The sequence below is a fragment of the Ictalurus punctatus genome, chromosome 28 (assembly GCF_001660625.3).
Source record: "Ictalurus punctatus breed USDA103 chromosome 28, Coco_2.0, whole genome shotgun sequence".
In the NCBI taxonomy this organism is placed as follows: domain Eukaryota; kingdom Metazoa; phylum Chordata; class Actinopteri; order Siluriformes; family Ictaluridae; genus Ictalurus; species Ictalurus punctatus.
The window spans coordinates 6,843,635-6,860,957 of record NC_030443.2 but is presented as its reverse complement, the minus strand read 5'-3'; the positions used below and the strand labels follow the sequence as shown (position 1 = coordinate 6,860,957).

Sequence of the window (17,323 nt, the reverse complement as noted above, 5' to 3'; positions counted from 1 at the left end):
GAATATTAACCACTTCATAGTGTACCAATACTGAATACATAACTGAATATAAAATATACAACAAACATAATAATTTTGCTTAAATGGCTATAACAGTAGTACTCTTCATTGGGTAAAATTGTAAAACTCACACAGCATGCAAATTGAAATATACCGTCATATCTAGAAATAGGCTATTCCTGCACAGTTGCATTGCTCGGCCATTAGGATAGAGGACATTCATTTGGTTTTGCATGGCACACAGGTAGTGACGAGGAATGGGTAGAGTAGGAGAAACAAATTACCGCTGTTGGGTTTGGGGGACAAAACTTTGTCTGAAAGATAAGAGTGAAACAGAACTGAATAGGCCCTTGACTTCTAGCACTTTCTGTTCTCTCTGCAGATCAAACATGATGAAACACAGGTGCTGACCTTCTCCTCATCACACAAATTAACCATCTCCAAAGTGATGAATCCTGATGACATTTACTGAACTTTGTTTGAGCTTACCCTGCAATCACACTAGCAACCTAAAAGTCATTGCTGTCATTCTCTCAGTACCGCTTGGGGGTGTACATTGTCCAGTTTTAAAAAAAATCAAAAATTAACATCTGATAAATGGTAATAGCTAAAATGTATGGCCTATAGCTAGGTCTTTTAAATGGTGGTCCCGAAGCAAATTTTCTCTGGCCCCAATCCATGGTCCTACACATTTTACAGTCACAGGAATGCAGCAACCGAGTAGCTCAGGTAGCAGTGATACTGAGGGAGTCCTTTGCTCTACTTTTCTGCTGAGAGTGCAGTTTGAGAGTGTTATTTGGCAAGACAAGATGGTATCGAAAAAAAAAAAACAAATTAGTCTCTTTTAACCTGAAGTGCACAAGCACAAAATTAAGTTCCTCTGGTCTAGATATTGACAATCCCATCTATTCATCCAAAGTCATATTACAATTTTGAAAGTACAGTACTCAGATTAATCATCCTAATCAAAAAGTGTTCTAAATTATTATAGCTGCTGCCTTGATGGCAAAGTTTGGCCATAATAGCACTGTCTTTACATGCATAGCTAGTAAATGGCATTTAAATGTGTTCATTAGCAGTTAATCATCAGTGTCCAGGCAAGTATTATAATTGCGTCAAGTGTAGCTCTGTTGAACATATGCGAAGACACTGAATAACAATGATGAAGCTATAGAATATTCATTATGCATTTAACTGCATATAATTATGCTGTGTGTGGTTGTGTATGTAACCAATAAAATTTGAATTTAATTATACAAATCCTTCTAAACTGTGTAATTTGCTGGAAAAATACTACTAATAATGTTATATGCCCTAATAAGCCCACTATAACAAGCACATAGCCTGCTATATAGCCCTACCGACTCCCAGGGGTCAAATTGTGACTAATGGATTTTGACTTTGGCTTTATTTGGGGGAAGGAAGGTGCTTCAGAGCTGCTAACAGATTCTTGTGAAAAATCATCAGAAAATGATGCGTTAGGGATTCTGTGCCATGCAGAAGCAACCATCTCCAATGCCTGAATCAGCTTTTTCTCAAAAGGTCCCAACGACTTTTCTGCTTTGGTATCATTCTTTCTGGCTTGAGCTGCTCATACTTAACTGCTGCATCTGCTGCACTGCCTGAAGCACACACTGGACACAGCTTTGTCTCAAACCTCTCACAGACCTCTCTCTGACTGACTGGTGACTGGCTTGAAGAGAACATTGATTTGCTGTATACTGGTAGCTCTCCAATCCATAAAATGATTTAAGAATAATGCTCTAGTTCTCTAAACTATTCTAATATTCTATTTAGAGTATTAGAACTTGGCTTAACACTAAACTGTTTAAGAATATCTTTCAGATTTTTTTTGAAAATGCATTTTAATTTAGCTGCACTGTCTCGACGAGACCTTAATGATATCTTTTACATTGCTAGTCTTTTCTCTTACTTTCTTTGAACCACATGCATCACTGGATGATTATTGCATACACTGCCATGTTTTGGACATACTAGGTAAATATGGTTTCTTTCTTTTCTTTTTTCTTTTTTTTTTTGAATATCATTATTCCTATTTACAGTACAGCTCTTCACGTTTCAACAAGTTAATTTTAATTCAATCAGTTCATGTAAGAAATGTTTTTGAATCTGATATTCTTGCTGCTTTGGTGTTATCTCCTGGATAGTTTTTTTTTTTAATTGGCTAGAACTGCCCATTTAAGGTCCTGCCACAGCATCTCAATTAAGAATATAATAATAATAACAGAATTAATAATAGCAAGTTGCCCAGGAGCAGCAAAGCATCCCCACACCTTCACAGTATCTCCTCCATGTTGGTAGGATGTTCTTATTGTGGAATGCTGTGTTAGCTTTATGCAAGATATAATGGGACCCATGTCTTCCAAAAAGTTTTTTGACCACTTTTGACTCATCAGTCCACAGAACATTATCACAAAAATCTTGTGGGTCATTGACAAGAGTGGTTTTTGCAACCCTCCCATGGATACTGTTTTCCCCAGTCTGTTATCCAATGGTGGTATCATTAACCCTGATGTTTTCTGAAGCAATTGATGCATGCAGAACCTTAGATGTTGATTTTTGTTCTTTTGTGCCTTTCCAGATCGTCAGTGCACTCTATGAGGAGTTTTGGTAGGCCAACCACTTCTGGAAAGATTCACCACTGTTTCAAGTTCTCTCTATTTAGAGATATTGGTTCCCTTTCAAAGGGAACTCAATGTTGCATGAGCATCACGCTGGGGGAAGCCCCCTCATGCGTGACCGGTATCTGAAGCTTGTGAAACATCATGCCTATTTATAGGCCTGCTGTGATCAGGTGACATGGCAATTAAGCAAGTTGTGTGATATAAAAACAGCACCTGTGAACTGCGCCATCACCCTTATTATCTTAAGTGAGACTGCAGGTCGGTCATTTGTGTAATACTCACAAAAAAACTCTTTCCTCTCTATCTTTTTAAAAAAAGAACAAAAATTCTCTTTAATTTTCTATTCATTTTTACAAAAAGAGAGAAACATGAGTGAGAGAGAATTCAGGAAGTATGTCACACCTTGCTCCCGTTTCATCACAGCAAGGGGGACAGACACACTTTTTGTGTGAAGTGTCTAGGGTTGGAGCATGCAGGGCAGCTCTCGAGAGGTGACTGTGTGCATCCTGAACACCTTACAATTAGGCAGCTCCGGTTTTGGCTCCCTCTCTTCTCAGCCGAAGGGAGGTGGGTTTTAGAGCCTCGCGGATCTGGGCCAGCCGCTGCCGAGACAGCCAGTCAGCTCACGTCCTGGTGATCTCGTATGGATCTGGAAGAGAAGCCAGGGATGAGCGCTGCTCTATCTCTTGCTCTGTCTTCCAGGTCTGGCTCTCTGACGGAGTTTGGCGCTTGTGTTGCAACTCCTCCTTCCACTATGGAAAGTCAAAAAAAAAAAAAAACCCTACTCCAAAGAGCCAAAAATCCACCAAAAATGGAGAGCAGCTCTCAAGCATTTAAAGAGTTACTTGAAATGATTTCTAAGGCAGTTGAAAAACTAAGTCTAGACTAGCCCGGGTGAAGAGGAAGTGGCTCATAGCAGGCTGGACAAGCGCTTTTGCCCCATTGAAAATAAATCTCCCTCACACCACAGAAAGCTCCCCTTTTTTCCAGAAGTGCATGATGAAATATCACACTTCTGGGGTAAACCATACACTAGCCGTATTTGTAACCCCATGACGTCGGATTATTCAGCCATCATGGGGCTTGAACGGCACAGCTATTTAGCTATGCAGAAGGTGGAAGAGGCGCTTGCGAGCTACCTCTCTACATCGATAGCAGGTAATTTGGGGGGCCGGCTTTGCCATTCAAGCCATGTAAGGCCACCTCGGCGTTGGTGGGCAATGCCTATGTGGCAGTGACTGCGTACAATGGCAGTGTTGCAGGCCTACAAAGCAGACCTACTGAGTGAGCTTGACATACAGCAACATTCAGCCAGTTCCTTACCCGTCGTGTTGAGTTTGCCCAGGCATCCATGAGTGGAGCCCTGGACAGCGCTAGTGCGAGGGAGGCACAAAAGCAGAGTATGGCAGCCCGCCTCCGTTCGCGGAGAGCCAGGGAGACCAGGCGGTGACAGTTACAGCCTGCTAATAGTTCTGATCTGAGAATGATCATAAAGGCCAAGCAGACCAAGAAGGAGCATGCTGAGGGGCTGCAGAGGGACATATCAGGGGACGTAAGGTTGTCGGGTCAGTTAGCCCCAAGTACTACTGTAGGGCCTCCCCTAGCCAAGGCTCCCAAGATTTCAGTGTTCTCTGGTTAGCGAGCTGTCATAGGGCAATGAAAATCTGATGCCTTCCCTCCAAAAGAAAGTGAAAGCGGTAACGTCACTAAAAGAGCATCTGGCAGCATGGAAGACACTGCCAATGTGTCTCCATGGGTTCTGTGTACCATAGAAAAGGGTTACCGGGTCCAGTTCAGAGCTCGACCCCCCGGTTCAGAGGTGTGCTCACCACAGTAGTCAGCACAGAGCAGAGCCCGACGTTAGTGCTGGAAATAAGATGCCTCTTGGACAAAGGGGCCATAGAACATGTAACCCATTCCCTGAGGGTTTTTACAGCCATTATTTCCTGGTCCGCAAAAAAGATGAGAGTATGCTGGCAATTTTAGATCTGCCTCATCTGAACCGTAATCTTTGGATTTACAGGTTCAAGATGCTGACGCTCAAACTTATCATTTCACAGATTCAGTTTGAGGACTGGTTTGTGACTATAGATCTAAAAGACACATATTTCCAGATAGAAATATTGCCCCATCACAGGAAGTTCCTGAGGTTCACGTTTGGACACAACACGTACCAATATTGGGTTCTTCCCTTCGGGCTACCTTTATGTTTTCTTGGTACACTTTGGGCCCATTAATACCAATCAAACTTCTATTGAATCCACAGCCTATTTGACTATTGATACTGACCATGTGCATCCCTTCATGGCAACAATTTACCTATCTTTTAGTGGCTACTTCCAGCATAATGCACCATGTCATAAGGCAGAAGTCATCTCGAACTGGTGTTATGAACATGACAATGAGTTAAATGAGTGGCCTTCCAGTCACCAGATCTGAACCCAAAACACCTTTGGGGTATGTTTTAATTTGAAGCAGGAAAGTGCACCTGAAAAATATGAACGAATTCTGTGATGTCAACATGGACCAAAATCTCAAAGAAATGTTTCCAGCAATTTAAGATTAAGCAGATTCTGCAAGGGGTATGCAGACTTTTTGGCAAACTATACAAATATTTACTCAAGTTAAGAAATTTGCTGGAAATAAAAGCAGTCGAATGTGAGTGGACATTTCTTGTTTTTGCTGAGTTTATATACAGTATACATTGCTAGATATGGTGTTGCAGCATATTCCAAACAATAATAATTTACAAGATGTAAAATATATATTAAGGTGTGTCTGTAAAATCAGACACACCTTAATATATATTTTACATCTTGTAAATTATATGTTGCAACACCATATCTATAACTAGTGCAATATTAGTGCAGTATTGTTCCTTATATGTATTCTAAGAGTAACAGCAGTTTTGTAAGTAAATATCCGTGCTGGCAAAAATACTTATTTCAAGCTTGAGATTTATGGGTATATCTAAAAACATGGACAATGTTAAGCGGATTGAGATTCCTAACCTTAGGGTCCTCTTTTCATCCCTCTCTTCTATCCTGCCCCTAGCACACTCCTTCCACTGCATCTCTCTAGGTGTGCAAGATTGTGACTGATTTCAATGTGTGTGAATTTGTAGTGTGTGCATGTTTTTTATGTCTCAGCTTGTGAAAAATGTTCTACTCTGTTTTCTCACTATGGGGCACATGGGCACATTGACCTGCAGGAAAAACACACATAGACAAATTGATTTGACCGGCAGAGGCTGAGTTTGTGTCTCTGTGCCTGTTGCCTCACTTGGCACCATTCAACCTGAAGTGGTTTAGCAAAACATGCTGCTCCATTCAAAACTACTCTCCCTTTTATTTTATGCCATCACTACTCCAAACTAGTAAATGTTTTGTATATTATGGTACTAGATAATGCCCGAAATGAAGTTCCAGTGCTGCATACACAAACAGTTCTCAATAAAACCCACCTCAAAAATACTGTATGTGATATGCAGATTAGCAAATATCAAAGAAAATTCACCCGTCTTGCTTGCTTACACCACATGGGGAGGATTACCAATGGGAGCGCAGCAAGCAAATTAGAAATTGGTTGAAAAAGGAAAAAGAGATAAAGGGCTACTGTAGTCTAATCTTTGAAGAAAACCAATGCAGGGGGGAGAATTGAGCATAGGGAGTTATAAGAGGGAAGAGATGAGAGAAAATGTTATTGTTAATGGTGACGTGGGAGCAATTGATCTTAGCTATTTTTCGACGGTCAGAGAAACACATGAGAGTCCTGTGGCTTGATGATAAGGAACAATGCCACAAAGTGTTGCAAAACGATGTGAAACAGGCTGGTAGCTTGGGGAAAGAGAGATGGATGAGTCTGCAGCATAAATACACACTGACCATGTGCAGAATGAGTTCTCTTTATCATTTGTCCTTAAAGTTGTGCATTAAAGCAGATGCCAAAAGCTTTATTTTGATGTTCACGTTTGGAAGGCATTTAGCCTGGAGCAGTGTCTATGAGTAGGCTGTGCTTTGATCATAGTTTGGAGTGGAAGCTTTAAAGACATGCTGTAACAGGATTGCTCCTACAGTGATCAGCCTGAGATGTTTCGGCTAAGTGTTTCACAGTAACGCTAAATTACACTGTTAAAGGCGCTGATTCAGGGTAGCCAAGTTTCTCATCCTGTTTAGTACTTGCTGCATACTGAGGACAGGGACTCGAAAATAGACCTTTAGGCTAATGTCTACACATTTAAAACTGATTTTAGGTTCTAAAACTAGGGCCTGCTTGTTGAGTCTTGCTCAGTATCCTGGTTTTTAGAATAGTAATAATGTTATAGCAAAACAAACAGACAAGCAAACAAAAACTAACACATGCAGAAAGTGTCAGGAAGGATTTCATTTTTATAACTACTACATGTTAAGGGTGTAACGCAATGCAACTTTATCTGTATTTGCTTAGTACAAATATTCATATCTATATCTGTGTTTGCATTAAAGCTAGAAGTCAAAGTGTCCAAAAATGGAAGTTGGGAGGTGTCTCTTTCCTAAGCAGATACTAAACTCACTACTATGCACCAGAAAACAGAAGGGAAAAAAAAGCAGGTAAGAAATGCCAGTACTGTAAATTTGCTGTGTGAATTCTGGATCTGACAGTTCCTCAGCTACATCATTTGAGTTCATAATTGGTCTCAATTAGAGATGTATATGGGACTGTTATATTTTTAACATCTCTCAGTTATTATTTTTGTTTGTACATATATGCAATATTTTTAAACAGATTTAGTTGGTTCTATTAGTTCAAAATATAAATTAGTAGCCTAATTGAAACCACTGCACCCCTGAGCAGGCAACTGCTAAGGATCAATGAATGAATATTGAACTTTGTTTGTCCCAGGAGATCCATATCTGACTGCTCACTCGTGCCTGCATGAAAGTAAAAACCTTCCACTCTCATTAATTTTTTGTTGTATGTTGGGATTCCATGTACTAAAGCCATCATGGATTAGCCCAAAGAAAGTTCAGTTGAACTTGCATGAAATTACATTTACTGTAACTGGCACCATTTTCATATTTCATATGTACTAAATCACTTCATGTATCATTTTTAACATTTTAATGTCCTGCCCACAAAATTCTCTCCAGACTCCCTATATACAGTTGAGGTCATAAGTTTACATATGCTTTGCATAATTTACACAAATGAACCAGTTCAAATGTTTATATACACTCGATTCTTAATTCTGTGTGTTGTTACGTGGATGATCAACAATTGTTTTTTTATGTTTTGTGATGTTCATGACTCCCTTGTCCTGAGCAGTTGAACTGCCCATTGTTCTTTAGAAAATCCTAAAGGCATGTATGTAAACTTATGAGCTCAACTGTATGTCAGTCATGGCTGTAATTAAATGTACAATGAACTGGATCTTCTACCTGGTGCTTTGTAGTAACCGACGTCTTCCTCACTGTAAGGTAGCAGGTAGACTTCTCCCTCTTTCCATATTAAGGGGGCTTCATGATGTCCTGAGACCTCACCAAGCCAGCCATCAGTGTCTTAGGAAATGCACGCACATGCACAAACATACACGCACACACGCAAATGTTTAAGGCTGCTTCCACAGCTAGAATGTTTGCTGTAGAAGAGTCCCTTTTTTGTGACATTGCATCTTTTTCACTTGGTTCAGATTATTTCAAATTTCATTGGTTTTAAAGAGCACCAAATTGTTTGCACACCTGCATGCTCCTTGATTGGTTAGAAATTTGACAGGTTGTGCTTTAATGGATATTTCTTATTGGTTCTCATGAAGTTTGTTTTATCTCCCCAGGTCATGCAAGTGCATTTTATTAAGGAAAAGATCCTGTAAACGCTATAGCAGTTAACTATGAATATTACCAGTAATATGGTCAATTGAGATGTCCAAACACTTAGAGCTATTTTATACCCATTTCTATTGTCCATTTAGATGATAAAATTTTCCGTAAAATGTATTTAAGCTATGTAAAGAAATCAAGTGTACTGTACTCTATGTGCTCTTTAAAAAACAACCCACTCTTCTGGAGAGGCTTTCTACTGGATTTGGAGTGAGGCTGTGGGGATTTGTTCATTCAGCCACAAGAGCATTAGTGAGTTGCAGACACTGATGACTGGACCTCATAAAAACTCTTTTTAAAGTGCAGTTTCAGTCTAGGAGGCGCGATAATGACTCATATTTGTCACAATGCTGCAATCAGGAGTGACCCATTAGTGGCCATGTGCAAGTTGAAGCTGATCAAACCAAACATCAAGTAATGTCCACATCCTAGTTTGGCATGGCATCTCATGCAAATCAATTTGCAGCCATCATGTCCTCATTTGAGATATCTACTATTCCTTGGCAATTAATAATCACATATATCTGAAGTTTATTCTAACCAAATTTAAGTGTAATCTGCTGAACTATCTAGGTGGAATATGAAAGTTTCTGAAAAATATGGAAAAAATGCCTGAATTCCAAAATTGGCCAACTTTCTGTTGGGTGAAGTCACTCAAACCAATGTTAAAAATTTATACAATGATGACATTTATGGTCATACCAAATTTCATGACTGTCAAACCAATTGTCTTTGAATCTGATTTACTGTTGTAATGGTGGGCAATAGATTTGCTTGACATACATCCTCATTTAAGATATCCACTATTCCTTCGCAATTTATAATCACATATGTCTGGAGTTTATAATAATTACATTTCAAGTGAATCTGATTATCTTTGTAGAAGGAGTTTGTTAAAATTATATGAAGCGACACAAAACTTTCAAAATGTCTGACTTCCTGGGCAGAGCTAATACAAGCCAATGGGAAATATGTCTGACATGATGTGGACAATGTATAGACCAAAATTCGTAAATGTCAGACAAATTTTGTGGCAACCACAAGAATAAACTCATTCAGAAATGTTAGGGGGCACTATGGAGTCAATTGGACAAAATCTAAAAGAAATTACCAAAGACTTATAAAATTTGGGCAAAGTGTGATGAGTATACCAAATTTTCCTGACTTTTCGTGCACTACATGGGTTGCATGTTCATTTTGCGTTCAAAACCTAGAGAGCTTTGGAGGCACACCTATGCTAAACTGCAATATCATTAGAAATGTAAAGTTTCATGCGTTTTCAGCCATTGTAAGCCTCTTCGGGGCTGGGCCCCTAAATACAGGATTAGAGTCCATTAGACTACATAAAAATACATTATAAAGTTTAATAACGCAGTACGGTGTAGGTGTGACCTCATTAACTGCTCAAAGCATATTTTTCTTGATTGATTACCTTCAAGGAAGTTGGAGGTAATGTTGAAAGCCACATGCTGATTGGAGGATGAACATGCTAGTGAGTGGCCAAAGCAAAAGCACATCTGACAGCCATGTGGATTGTCAGGTTGGAGGTTGAAGGAGCCAGGTTTGCATCTAAGGGCACACACGTCACATCACATGCAGCAAAAACAGATATTGATCTGATATAGTAGGGTAACCAGCACTTGTGTCCACTACCTAGAACTGTATTTATTTAGTAAATAAGTCAGTAATTAAGAATAGTTTTACTCATATCTGACAATGATGTTATCTTGTTTAGCACTGCTGACTGCATTATTGTGCAATAGCTTAAGAAATAATAATAATAAAAAAAAAACAACAGTTGATAGTAAATCAGACTTTTGGATCGTACCATCCAAACATACAATACATCCAATGTATTAGCAAGTTTGTGTTGTTTGTGTGTGTGAAAAGGTCACCTGTCACATGAGTGTCCTTCCACATTGGATTTGCAGTAGCAGCTTCCATCTCCAGCTGAGCACACGCCTACACTGCCCCTTTCATCACACTCACACAACCTAAAAAAACAACCCAAATAAATGCTTGCATTGCACACTACTCTGCCTCCCAGAGCTGGTTTTAAGGGTACTAAAGGTGTTTTGTATATAAATAATAGTAAAAACCCATCATATTTATGTAGTGTCTTTTACACATTGAAGGTCATGCAAACAAAGCCTTCTAATCAACATTGTAGTCTAGCTGCTATGTTTTAATGAGCTCTCAATTACTTATAATTCAATTATCACGCACATGCTGGCAGTCTGCCTCTATCTTGCTCTCTCTCTCTCTGTCTTTCCAGCCTGGTTCTCCTTTTCTCTTGATTTTTCCCCATTCCCTCTCTCAGTATCTCTCTCTCTCTCTCTGTCTTTCCAGCCTGGTTCTCCTTTTCTCTTGATTTTTCCCCATTCCCTCTCTCAGTATCTCTCTCTCTCTCCACTCTTCCACTCATCAATTTTGGTCTATTCTGCTCTGCTCCACCGAACCAGCTAATTCATACACCAGCATACAGACTCACACAAGCTAAAATGGGGAGAGAGAGAGAGAGAAAGAGAGAGAGAGAGAGACAAAGCATGGATGTTTGTATTTGATGTGCTTGATGTATTGTATTACACTTCTTTATTTTATACTGCACTGTATTCTTGATTTGTTTCTTTATGGCCAAAAATGCAAAACACCTACCAGTCACAGTTTGGACACTGATCTGCTCATACTATTTTAAAATAAGCCATAACTTTAAAACCACCTGCCTAATATTGTGTAGGTCCCCCTTGTGCCTCAAAAAGAGCTCTGACCCATCGAGGCATGGACTCCAACAGACCTCTGAAGGTGTTGTGTGGTTTCTGGCACCAAGATATTAGTAGCAGATCCTCTAAGTCCTGTAAGTTGTGAGGTGGGGCCTCCATTGATCTGACATATTTGTCCAGCACATCCCACAGATGCTTGAGCAGACTGAGATCTGGAAAATTTGGTGGCCAAGTCAACACCTTGAACACTTTGTCATGTTCCTCAAACCATTCCTGAACAATTTTTGCAGTGTGGCAGGGCGCATCACCCTGCTGAAAGAGACCACGGCTATTAGGTAATACTGTTTCCATGAAGGGGTGTACTTGGTCTACAACAATGTTAAGATAAGTGATACGTGTCAAAGTAACATCCGCATGAATGCCAGGACTCAAGGTTTCCCAGTAGAACATTTCCCAGAGCAGCATAATGCCTCTGCTGGCTTACTGTCTTCCTACAGTGCTGGCTCCTGGCTGTCCACATGATGTAAAAGAAAATGTGATTCATCAGACCAGGCCACCTTCTTCCATTGCTCCATGGTCCAGTTCTGATGCTCACATGTCCATTGCAGGTGCTTTCGGTGGTGGACACAGGTTAGCATGGGCACTCTGCCCGGTACACTCTGCAGCTACACAGCCCCAGACACAGCAAACTGCAATGCACTGTGTGTTCTGACACCTTTCTACCATAGCCAGAATTAACTTTTTCAGCAATTTGTGTTAAAGTAGCTCTTCTGTGGGATCGGACCAGATGAGCTAGCCTTCGCTTCCCACGAGCATCAGTGAGCCTTGGGCACCCAAGATGCTGTCACCGGTTCACTGATTGACCTTCAGTGGTTCACTTTTAGTAGTTACTAACCACTGCATACCAGGAACAACCCAAACAATCTTCTTTCACGTTGTCATTATAGGGTATTGTTTGTAGAATTTTGAGGAAAATAATGAATTTAATCCATTTTGGAATAAGGCAGTAACATAACAAAAGGTGTAAAAAGTGAAGCGCTGTGAATACTTTCCGGATGCTCTCTCTCTCTCTCTCTCTCTCTCTCTCTCTCTCTCTCTCTCTCTCTCTCTCTCTCTCTCTCTCTCTCTCTTCAAATGAGTACTAAGGTGATACTACAAAACAAAACTAGCTAGCAAATTTACAAAACTTGCTAACCATAAACACCTAAACATGCTTAATTTTGAATTATTAAAGGCTGATATTTCATTTTTATATGGAAGCAAAAGGAGACATCATCCTCTATGAATCCAGCAAAAGAGAACATCTTATTAAGCTATGGGTACAGATGCTCATCTTTGCTGATTGAAACAACTCCATAGCTCTGTTTGTTAGTACTGAGGTTTATATCTGGTCCCCCAACAGAGATATTCAACCCGAAATTGAGGGGAATTTTAAAATATTGCACTCTCACCACCATAAAAAAGAAAAGACTCATACCTGAAATGTTCTGCACGCACACTACACTTACCTAGGTACCCTCTATAATAAACAAACAAACAAATAAATAAATAAATACATAAATAAAATAAAAAAGACCCTTCCAATTATGAACTGACCCTAAATGTGGAACTATAAGCAATCTTTAGCATTATATTGGACTGAAGTTCTAAGTCTAAAATACATGAATCTGCAAAATATTTATATATGTCCATGTAGCTTGTAATGTGCCCTAGAAATGAGTTTTTATTCCGAGAAATTAGGACCAGCCTGTGCCGATATATTGAGGTTTCTGTAAACAGCTGTATAACCAAAATTGGTTGTGTGCCATGACACAAAGATGGCCATTGTAGTTAAACAAAGTAAACATTTTAAAAAGAACTGGTGGTTTTGCAATGCCAATACATAGAGGTAATCACTCAAAAAAAAACAACAACAAAAAAAGGAAAATTAAAAATGGTCAAGCAACCTGCATTGGACCACATGAAATGGAATGACCCATGAGTACTGAAGGACAATATGGAATCTAAGGAGTTAAAAGTATTCAATTTCAATATGGTTCATAGTAAAAATAAGGATGAGGAAATGCCTCCTGTAGAGTTGATGTACTTCCATAAGAGAGTTTGGCTAAACAAGACTGTAGATATTCTTAAATATGAGTAATAGATTAGCATTGCCATTACCTGCAGCCCCCTGGTCCAAGGGAGTGAAAGCCAGGTCTGCAGACATCACACTTTACCCCTATCACACTTGGCCTGCAGAGACACACGCCTTCCTCATCACACAGCAGACTCACAGAGCCTGGAGAAAGGTAGAGAGGGAAAATGAGTTTCAAAATTATTTATAGACATCTGCTTCCACAGCTACAACAGGATTATTGACTCAACATGTACATTTACAAATTTAGTATGTGTTTTATTCATATAGCCTACAGCCTGACTCTGTAGCAGAGATATTTTAATGACTGTTTTAATAGATTTTCATCTAAAAAGGTGCTCAATTGAAGAAGTTTAGTATATTATTTAGGGATCAGATACTAATTACTATTTTTTACAGTGTTGATGGGACCTATATGTGATTTGGATAGATTGTCTATTGCTATTCAGTCATTGCTTACAGCAGAGGTTAAAAGAAAATCCTCAGAACTCTGTGGGGGCTACAGTATGCTTTACTGCCTTTATCTGAATCTAATGCACACCATGAAAAGGAAGCATGAATATTTTATTGCTTCAGGGACATTTTGTTGGTTCCCATAATAAATCATGTTTGTTTTACACAGCACACAGCTTTTTCTTAGGAAAAAAATGTAAGAACCAAGGGTTCCTAAAAGGTTAAGGTTAGAATAAGCTACAGGCATAAAAAACATTTAGCAACAGTGACATATAGGCCAGTGGATGCCTAATCCTGTGAGAGTGCAAGTGTGTATGTGTGTGTTAGTGTTTTGTGGGGATAAAACAACCCACTTAAGACTTTTACATTTAGTCTTATCAGAACATTGTGACATTGTTCAAATAAAGTCTTCTTTCACAAAACGTATACAAACAAAAGATTAAGGTTAAAAGTTATTTAGATATTAAGATAAGATATTAAGGTTAAAGGAAAAATCCAACACATTGAACATGTTTAAATTGAACCATTTGTGAAGTCTTTAGCTATTCTGGTGCTCATTTCTTGGTTGAGGCTGCATTTTCATTTCTTATACCTATGAGACTTTTAGTGGATAGCTGCTGCACTGATGTCATGGGGACATTGCTGGTTACAAAGATGTTACAAAGCAGTTACAAAGGTGTTTCAAAAAACAAAACTTTCAGTGATTTCAAGCTTATGTGATAATCAGGTTTCACTGTTAGCACCAATAGCAAGTGCCCATTTTCTCACTCACCATCAGCATTGTTTGAGGGCTGCAACTAATGATAATTTTGATAATCGATTAATCTGTCAATTATTTATTCAATTAATCGTTTAGTTGGATTAAAAGGCTGATATTTATTTTCTGTATTTTACAATAAATAAATAAATAAATAAATAAATAAATGTAAAATGTTTAAACTGAGTAAATGTACCTTTTGAAGACAACAAATAAGGTAATTTTTAATTTGTTGGATAAAAAAAAGTTGGGACAGCGGCAACAAAAGGTTGGAAAAGTGTTACTACAAAGAAACAACTCGAGGTTCATTGGCAACAGGACAGTAACATGACTGGGTATAAAAAGAGTATCTTTTTTTTTTTTTTTTTGCAAATCATTGCATTGTTTTTTATTTACGTTTTACACAGCGGCCCAACATATTTGGGGTTGTATGTGGGCTATGCTATATGTTCTGCAAAGAATGTTTTAAAAAATATATTAATGTTATATTATGAAAACAAAAGACAACTGATTGTCCACAAGCTTTATAGCAGAAGTTAAATCACTAAAAAAAGAAAAGAAAAACAAAAGCAAAACTGGTAGTCATATCAGTGAGTAACACACACATTCACTCATCTGAACATAACATGTTACCATCATTTCCTTATTCTGTAAATGTATGACACTTGTAAAATTTATATACAATTACCTCTTATAATCCCATTGCAATTACAGCTCTCATAAAAAAAACAACACACAATTACTTTGGTTTCACATAGAGTTTTGAAGCTAAATATAACGTCAAACAACATATTTTATCAAAATTAATATTTTAGTCAAGAGTTATTGCGTTTCCTTTCTATTGCGCACTGTCTGAAGGCCCGTTCACACCGGGACGTTTTTCCAAGCGGGTTAAATGGTCAGTTTAACGCCCCGTGTCTAAACCAGTGGCTGTCAGTGGGAGTGTTCACACCCACCTGTAAAACGTCTGGGTTACTCATGTAACCCTGTACCCTGAGAAGGGAATGAGACGTTGCGTTTAGCATAACACTACGGGAGTGCCTCTCGCACGCGACCAGCATCTGAAACTTGTGTAAAATCATGCCTATTTATAGGCGACGTGGCAATTAAGCGCATCGCATTATATATATATATGGCACCTGTGAACCGCGCCGTCAGCCTCTATTATCTGAAGCGAAGACAAAATTCACAGGCCCACCCCGGTATGACAACGCTACGTGTCTCATTCCCTTCTCAAAGACGTTGCCTTTCAAAGGAAACTTCACATTGCGTTTAGCATAACACTATGGGAAGGAGAATACCCACTCCATCATAGCAATGGAATGGCCTGTTCAAAAAGACCCACCCCGAGGGTTACTACAAGACACTTGAGCCCGGGGAGGAATGAATATTCAGGCTGTAATATCGAATGAATGTGTGGCATAGGCCACCCTGCAGCAGCACACACATCCTGTAAGGATACCCCGATGGACAAAGCCATTGAAGAGGCGACCGCCCTAGTGGAATGAGCCCTTATGCCCAGAGGCGTAGCGAGACCGTATGCGATAGAGATTGCTTCCACTATCCAATTAGAGATGCACTGCTTTGACACAGCATTACCTCTACTGCCGCCAAAGCAGACCAGCAACTGTTCTGACTTACGTCACTGGCCGGAGCGGTGGACCTAAGTACAGAGAGCCCTTACTGGACACAGCAGGTGCATTCTCTCTTGTTCCGGTGTGAGGTGAGGAGGGCAGAAAGCCTGCAAGACCACAGGCTGGGGAGCAGATGTAGGCACCTTAGAAATATAATCCAGGATCCTAGGATACAGGAAGGCCTTGGCTAATCCAGGGGTAAAGGCAAGGCAGGAACTGAGAGAGCTTGTAGATCTACTACTCGCTTGAGAGATGTCAGGGCCTGTAGAATATCTACCTTTGGAGTCAGAAGCTTCTCAGAGGCTGACTCTAAGGGCTCAAATGGGGCACCTGACAGACTTTTCAGGACCACAGAAAGGTGCCAGGAAGGTATGTGTGGCCTGCAGATGGACCTCAACCACCTGACACCACGCATAAACCTTGAAGTTAGAGGATGTCGCCACACAGAGGCTCCATCAACAGGGGCGTGGCTGGCAGAAATGGTGGCCACGTAGACCCTGATTGTAGAAGGAGCCCACCCCGCTGAGAAACGTTCTTGTAAGAACTCCAGGACTGTAGCTATTGAGCAGTTCACTGGGTCTACAGTGGATCCCTGTGGATGGGAATCTCCCAAGGAGTGCCATCTAGCAGGGATATTATCTCTGAGAACCATATTCAAGCTGGCCAATAAGGTGCTACTAGCAGCAGACATAGACTGTCTTGGCAAACTCTTGCAAGAACTTGTGGGAGCAGAGCGATCAGGGGAAAAGTGTACAGATGTGACCTTAGGCACATGTGCACCATCGCGTCCAGCGCTAATTGTGTGGGAGGAGTGAGGGTGAACCACAGTGTGTTGTCTCCTCGGAGGCGAACATATGCAGTGCTGCTTGGCCAAACCTCCGCCATATGGACTCTTGTTGATGGAGCCACCAATCCCTGGGCCTCAGTCCCTGCCTCAACAGGATGTCTGACCCCACATTCCAGTTGCCCAGAATGTACATTGCTCTCACTGATAAAACTTTCCCTCTGCCCAGAGAAGAATTAGTTGCACCTGCCTGAAAAGGGGGTGCGGACATAATCCTCCCTGGTGGTCAATATATGAGACCACCACTGTGTTGTGTAAACACGGTGACCTCTCAACTGAGA

The 17,323-nt window shown here is 40.0% G+C and overlaps 1 protein-coding gene across 2 annotated transcripts in view; it reads right to left on the bottom strand.

Moving 5' to 3' along the window:
• lamc3 (laminin, gamma 3) overlaps positions 1-17,323 on the bottom strand; it is a 169,843-nt gene that overhangs the window by 62,604 nt on the left and 89,916 nt on the right. The window contains exons 6-9 of one of the 2 annotated variants that reach the window (XM_017460410.2): positions 13,381-13,498; positions 10,396-10,494; positions 9,933-10,069; positions 8,063-8,182 (exon numbers count right to left, since the gene is read on the bottom strand). In XM_017460410.2, coding sequence (XP_017315899.1) covers positions 8,063-8,182; positions 9,933-10,069; positions 10,396-10,494; positions 13,381-13,498 — 474 coding nt within the window. The remainder of the gene's footprint in view (positions 1-8,062; positions 8,183-9,932; positions 10,070-10,395; positions 10,495-13,380; positions 13,499-17,323) is intronic. The other variant, XM_017460411.2, reaches the window with a different exon arrangement.